Below are 7,424 nucleotides of genomic sequence, written 5' to 3'. Positions count from 1 at the left end.
TATCATTGTACGGTACCAATCACCTAATTTTATCCCTATATCCAACACCACCACCAGCTGTAGCTAGATGCTACCAGCAAAGAAGCACATCCAATTTGTGTCTTCTTGTTTGCCCATCCAACCTCTTGTTCTATCCTCTTCCTCTCATAACCGCACTACCCTTTCCCTCCTTCCCTTCCTCTGGGGCTTGCGGTAGTGGTTGACGGAGGGAGGTATAGCGGCGGTGAATCCTACTAATTTCAAATCCGAATCTCTCACTGCTTCAAACTGAAACCTCAGTTAACGGTTATGGCAACTGTGGCCTCTGAAGCCTCATTTCTTAGAACAGCTCACGAAGTTGCATCCTCTTTCTATTCAAAACGGCAGCACCATTCTCTGGTGACGACGAATAAGAAGCCACATGCTGAGCTTCTGTTTTGTTCTTACAGAATTAGAGCTTGTCACTCCATGCCTGACAACAAGGATGTCTACAAACAAGTAGGTCTGTTCTTTTCTTCTTTTGATGTTTACTGTGAGAATGCAGCGATTTTAGTTGTTCAAAATTCAATGTGCTTTCGCTCCATGTCTGGTATTGTTATGAGGGGTCATGCATATCGTTTCTCCCATTCTAAATTCCATTCAGGCTTTGGGTTATATCAAATGCAAATAATCACTTGCTTCTTATAAGTGTTTGAACAGTTGAATGCTCTTCTATAAATCTGATGAGCTAAATTGAAGTCAATGTCAAACTATAAATCTTGGTAGCATAATGGCTGTTATAACTAATAAATTACTTATTAAATTTTCAATTATTCATGACAGTTATTTCAATATGATCAGGTTTGTTTTCTCTAAGAAGGAAAATTGAAGATGCTGTTCTTCGTGCTGAGATGTTCACATCAACAGCCTTAGAAATCGAAGAAGCCAAACGAACTAAGCACGAAGAAATTCTACGTGCTTTTGATATGTGGGATGATCCAGCTAAATCCAATGAAATTCTTGTCAACCTGGCTAATAGCATCAAAGTGGTTGATTCTCTTAAGGATTTAAGATACATGGTAAATTATTCTCCCGTTACTTTTGCCAGAACTTTGATAAATTATTTATCTTTTACTCCATGATGGTGTGAGGATTGTTTTGGCCATTAAAATAGTCTTGCGGATTCTGGTAAGCTGTACAAAAGCATGAGAGTGTGGCAGTAACTTCAAACAAAAAAACCATGCAATGAGACTTCTATGTCTGAGAAGTTTCATACATATGACATCTACTTAGATAGCTGTGCTATAAAGAAAAAATTTTCACCCAAAGAAAAAGAACGAAAAAAGAAAAAAGAAAAAAGAAAAGAGGAATTACTTCATAGTTTTATCACTTGAAGCCATTTAAAATTGAGAAGTGGAGTTGAGTTTCTTGCTGCTTCTTCCACCACACCTCTTAAAAAGTGATGAAGCTTCTTTCATTAAATTCCTTATCCTCAGAAGGTTAGCCAGAATTTTTCTTCCAATATGATTATAATTAATAACTTTTTATGATCCTATGGCTCAAGAAGTAGATTTCTATAACCTTTGTGACTCGGTCGCTCCAATTTATTTTCAACGTCTTTTGGATTTCATCAAATTTGAAAAGAAAGTGATAATTGTTCTAAGTCTTGTTCCTGCAGGTAGAGGAAGCCAAGTTGATCAAGCACTTAGCTGAGGTGAATGCCATTGATTACGGGCTCTACAAACAAGCGTATGATGCATCTTTGGGTGCAAATAAGATTTTGGATCAATATGAGATGTCTAAGCTTCTTAAGGGACCATTTGACCTGTGGGGAGCTTGTCTGATTATAAAAGCTGGACCTGGAGGCATCTATCCTAAGGTTTGATGAATGTAATATTTGAACTTCATTATGTGATTCTTTGGACTTATAACTTGTGAACTTGATTTATATTTGTTGAATTTTGTTAATACACTCGGTGAGAACTAAACCCGAATTATTATGCACTTCAAAATTGTTTTTCACTTTAGCGATTTTTCACGATCCAAATCAAGTAGTGTCTTCTCATGATTTGCTTTGTTTCAAATCTTTATATAATTGTTTCCAAATGCAAATGAATCAAGAGGGCTTTGTTAAGTTGTCAATAAATAACTCATTATAAAACTTTGTCATATCTAATAACATGGGTGTTGATGCTAAGGTTTGAAAAGATGATTTACAGTAGGATATTATCATGTTGTTTGGTCCATATTATTTGATCCCAACTTTACCCAGTGGGACAAAGCTTAATTGTTGTAATTGTAAATCAAATATTTCTTAACAGGTAAACATTTTGAACAAAAATATCATAGTTGTTCTCCTCTTAGAAAGGAGTTGTTTTTTCTTTGGCAATTAAAATTTTAATTTACATGCACTGCCCAGTAAAACCCTATTCTTTCATTACATTCATTTCTTTTTTATCCTGTGTGTTTGTTTGTGTGTGTGTGTTTTATCAATACATGGTTGCTTCCTATGGTTTGGCACATATTCATCTTAAGGTCTTCGGCTTGGGTATTCTAGAAGGAGAAAACTAGCATTGCTAGAGTTTAATAATTTGTTCCCACAATAAGTCAACTCAGCTTAACTTAGGGTAGCTAGAATCTAGTAGACTCCAGATATTAGTGATTTAGACAGAAAAAGAAAGAAAATTCCGTCAGTTAATGAATTTGATACATGTCATGTTTGTTTGGAAGTGCTTGTATTGAAATGAAGTATCAACATGGTTTCCATCAATTAAAGTTATGCTTTATTAGGACATTCTCTAACAAATTTGAGGTTAATTGTTTGAGATTTTTCTTCAAGTGCTAAAAGTTTCAAATGTATCCATTTTACAATTGGTTAATCCTAGAAAGCTGCTAGGCACATCGCGACATTCTAAAGTTGATTTGTTGACTATCTGCCTTAAGATCAATTTTTTATGTTCTCACTATTCATTTGAAGGTTTTCTGGTTTTTTTCTTTATTTTTTAAAATCTTTTGCTCAAATTAGCTCTGGGCAGAACGACTCCTTAGCATGTATCTTAAATGGGCCAAGAAACAAGGTTATGAGGGAAGGATTGTTGATAGGTATCCATTCAAGAATGGAGGAATTAACTCAGCAACGATAGAGCTTGAATTCGAGTGTGCTTATGGCTATCTTTCAGGGGAAAAAGGAGTTCACAAACTGATAAGTGATTCCCCAAATGAGTCTTCAGAGCTTGAGGTCTGAACAATTCCTTTTGTCTTACTAAAAGTAAACATTCATTTCTAGTGCACTGTTATATTCACATGGCATATTATCAGAGACATTTTTCTTGGGAAGTAGAGTCTTTTAATTCCACATCTTTAATGTTAACTCTAACTCTATCATTGCATAATCATTGTACGGATACGCATAGTTAGCTTGAGCTTATCATATCTGTTCTTATAATTGTTGTTGTTACTGTTTAGCAAGCTTTTCTACTAGCCGTTACAAATCGACCTTGTTTCTGAGTAAATAAAACTTTGAATGCTAGGAAAAGTTTCAAATATGACGTTGTAGCTTTTAGAAACTGTGTAGCTCTAGATTTCTGACATTATGTGTCTACAAACAAACCACGATGAAGTGAGAGGTCATGCATGTTTCACCTATTTGCAGTAAAAGTTAATTAAAAAAAACTTGACCTATGGAATCTTTTATTTGTTCGCATGGATAATTATAAAAATACAATGACAAAAGATGGAACTGTTTTAATTTACTTAAGTGAGATCGTTGTAACCATCCTTTGTATATGAAGGACGTTACCATTAAAAACATTGTGTTTTCATAAACTAGAAAATGTATTGCAGAAATGCTTGATGGATTCTGGATTGGATGATATTTCAATGACACTAACTTGAGTTCTGATCATTAGCCTGTTATCTGGCTAGATTTGTGACAATGAGGTTCTGCAACATTATTGCTTCGGTTGATTGGATTATAATTCTACAATCATCGCATGGCTGTTGACATTTTATATTTTATTGAAGCTTTTTTTTTGTTATTTTGAGCTTTTGACTACGCACCAGAAGATTTGATTAAATCATTTAGTTTAGAATGCTTATTGAAGTTAAATTTTACAGGCTAGCTTGGCAATTGTAGATGTTATTCCCATGTTCCTTGAAAATCCGTGTGATCTAGAAATTGATTCTGAGGATTTGATTATCTCATCGCCCTCGATTCCGGTAGAACAGAAGAAACAAACTGGTCTTACAGTCTGCATTCAACATATACCAACTGGCATAAGTGTCCAGTCATCTGGTATGCCTATATTTGAGATAAAATATTTACAATTTTGTTGTCTGAAGCTGAAATTGCAATGCCCCGCATGTTCTGATACTTAATTTTTCTCCCTTTGGTCATTGATGATCTGCTACTTTACTTGCAAGATAGCCCAATTACTTTGCATTGAAACATTTGCAAAATTAGTTTCCGTCTCTTCCCGCTGCAGTCATGAGGGAAAGTGTCATTGCTAGAGCTTTCTGCCATCACTGATTTTGCAATGTACTGCATTACTTGTTACATTAGTATCCTTTTTTAAAACATAAAAAATAAAGTAGTTCCGCTAATTTCCGATGTGAGAAATTGGGATACCCTGCCGTCACTGTTATTTTAGATAACTAATGGGTAACAAAAGTCAAAAAAGAAGGGGAACCTTGGAGCAACGGTTGAGTTGTTTCCGTGTGACCTCAAGGTCACGGATTCAAGCTGTGGAAACAACCACTAATGTAATTATCAGGTTACGGTACGTAAATTACATCCTTTGGGTGCAGCTCTTTCCCGGACCCTGTGTTAACATGGGATGTTTGTGTACCGGACTGTCCTTTTTTAGTGGGTAACAAAAAGCTCCTCATGCAACATTATGGATTCTTTGCTAGTTCAGAGAGTGGTAGATCCTGAAAATTACAAGACATTATTTTCACCAAGTATTACTTTATTGTAGTAACTGTCAGTTACTTCAAGTTGTTTTAAGTGGTTCTGCTTTAGTTTTCTTTAAGGTCTTGAACTTTGGATATGGTGGACGGTGGAAAACTGGTGCCGGCAGAGATTTGCTTTTATAGTTCGTCATCCTAGCTTAAACCAAATTAATTAGATTTTCTTCTAAAAATTGTTGCTATATAAAGGTTGAATGAGCATCAATATTCACTGTATCTTACCCCAATCTTTGGATTAAGGACTCAAAACTGGACATGACTTGTTTCGGAAATTATTAATGTGATAGATATTTAGAGGTCATATGATTCTATTTAACAACTTCTGTAATACTTACTTTGATTTAATCAAGGTCGCAGTTACATTGATTTCTAACATCACTTGGAGAAGTGTTTGTTGGGGATAAAAAATAATTGTCATCAGTCATATTTAATCTATTAATAATATGACAGAACTTAATTACACTGCCAAGTTTGTCCCCTATATTAGCACTTTTAAAAGTTGATACCAGACTTTTCTTGATTAATTAATTTCATTTATTTATTACTATTTCTCCCCTCTCCCTTTGTTGTCGTTTTACAGGTGAGAGAAGCAACTTCGCAAATAAGATGAAAGCACTAAACAGATTAAAAGCTAAACTTCAAGTGATAGCAATGGAACAAGGGGTTGAAAGTATAAGGAGTATAAGCAAGGGCAAAATTGTAAATCCGGTGCAAGAAGAAACCAGGAGTTATACCTCTCATCCATACAAGTTAGTACATGATGTAAAGACTGGCATTGAGTTGCCAGACTTAATCTCTGTCTTGGATGGGAATATTGGACCCCTTATCGCAGCTCACGTTAATACCAGACTCATGTCATAAAGTTTTAGAATGAATACCTAATCCGATCTGTAATTATTATTTTATTGGACAATATGATCCATAGTCAAAATAAAATGGCAATTCTAAGCTTTGGTATTTTCCTTTTAGAAAAAAAGATAAATAATCTTTTAATTTATAGACATTTAAATTCTCGAAGATTTAAAAATACATTTAAGTTTTTGACATTTTTAAAACTTAAACATATCGATCTTTTATGTTCACTTGAATATGTCAGACATAATAGAAAAATTAAATATGATTTTTGTTTTATTGACTTGGTTAATACTGATACACACGTAGAAGAGTTTTTAAAATAGGACAAATTAGATTTAGAGATCGATGTGTTTAGATTTTGAAAAGATCAGAAACTTAAACATATTTTTAAATTCTCAGAAATCTAAATGTTTGCGGACCAAAAAGTCAAGATTCGATTTGTTCTTTTTTCTTTCTTTTATATTAATTACTTATTCACTACGTTCTTGATTTTGTTCCCGTAGTTAGTTTAGGTAATTTTGTACACATATCAGTGATAAATGCTAGACTTAGAATGTTTATTCCTTGATCACAGCCTAACATCTTTTAAATTATGGGAATTTGAGAATTTTGAGAATACTTGAAATTTGTACCATTGATATATTGAGAATTTTTTACTTGTTAAATGTTAATGATTAATATGAATTATTGTATTGGAAATTGAGTTTTTTTCCCCCCTAATTAGCATGGAAATTATACCTGTGTTTATTAGCAGAAAGTGGAGCATTTTATATATTATTTATATATTTTCTTGTGTGGTATTTATTTTCTCTTTATTTCTATCATCCTAAACTTAGCTTGTTTGATCTTCTGATTTTTATCTATTATTACGTACATGTATTTAAAATGATTAAAGTATTTTTGTCTTTGTAGCCACAAATTTTATAGCCCACCTATTATATTAATCCCAAGTTAGCACTTTGAATCTCTTATATCCTTTTTATTTTTAAATAGAATAATATAAGGCTAAGATGAAATAACAATAAAAATACTTATAGTCTAACTCTTTGGATAATATAGAATGTTATGTGTTTAAGTAGTTTAAGCATAAAATAAGAATATTGTATAAGAATATGTATACTTTTTAATTTTGTTATGGAGCGTAAAATGGTGTAGGATATGGGGTGCATGGGTGCTATATGCGTGTGTGGTGCCAGTTACTTAAAATTGGACGGTCCGATTTAAGGATTAGTAATTGGACAATCCGATTAGAGGAACACAAATTAGACCGTCCAATTTGCGTCTTCTAGGCCACGTGTCAAGCATGCATTCTCTCCTGGTGAGGATGTAAACAGTTGAATTAGCATTAGTCTAATAAATTAGTTACTATTAGTAGGAAATTATTAACTTTTAGTAATAAATTAACATGTTTTGTGTAGTTTGTAACACCCTACCATACTTAGTCTTATACTTAAGTCATAAGATTGAGATAGTAAAGTATTACGACCTCTATAAGTAAGCATATAATAATAATAATAATAATAATAATAATAATAATAGTGAAAGAGATATTTAACTAGGAGTCTTGAAAAATGGGTAAAACAAATACGCAAAATAAAAAGTGCAATACTCAGAAAAGAAATTACTTGCGTGCTAAGAAACCT

General features: G+C 33.3%; 1 protein-coding gene across 2 annotated transcripts; it reads left to right on the top strand.

Annotated features, from left to right (window-relative positions):
* The first annotated feature begins 18 nt into the window (after positions 1-18).
* LOC107474579 (peptide chain release factor PrfB3, chloroplastic) lies at positions 19-5,877 on the top strand. Of its 2 annotated transcripts, none has more exons than XM_016094206.3 (6): positions 19-481; positions 820-1,037; positions 1,637-1,837; positions 2,984-3,196; positions 4,075-4,252; positions 5,507-5,877. In XM_016094206.3, exons 1-6 carry the CDS (start codon positions 289-291, stop codon positions 5,785-5,787), a joined length of 1,284 nt encoding a protein of 427 aa, XP_015949692.1. In that variant the 5' UTR covers positions 19-288; the 3' UTR covers positions 5,788-5,877. The 2 variants fall into 2 exon arrangements, with proteins under 2 accessions (XP_015949692.1, XP_015949693.1); XM_016094207.3 differs by having other exon boundaries at positions 333-477.
* The last annotated feature ends 1,547 nt before the right edge of the window (positions 5,878-7,424 follow it).

This window comes from Arachis duranensis, chromosome 3, assembly GCF_000817695.3.
Source record: "Arachis duranensis cultivar V14167 chromosome 3, aradu.V14167.gnm2.J7QH, whole genome shotgun sequence".
Taxonomy (NCBI): Eukaryota; Viridiplantae; Streptophyta; class Magnoliopsida; order Fabales; family Fabaceae; genus Arachis; species Arachis duranensis.
This window is presented reverse-complemented; position numbering and strand designations above follow the sequence as displayed.

Excerpts from the sequence above, each read along its gene's own strand:
- LOC107474579 (XM_016094206.3), top strand. The coding sequence starts at position 289 with ATGGCAACTGTGGCCTCTGAAGCCTCATTTCTTAGAACAGCTCACGAA. Across the intron at positions 482-819 it reads GGATGTCTACAAACAAGTAG|GTTTGTTTTCTCTAAGAAGG; the intron begins GTCTGTTCTTTT and ends CAATATGATCAG. Across the intron at positions 1,038-1,636 it reads TTAAGGATTTAAGATACATG|GTAGAGGAAGCCAAGTTGAT; the intron begins GTAAATTATTCT and ends TTGTTCCTGCAG.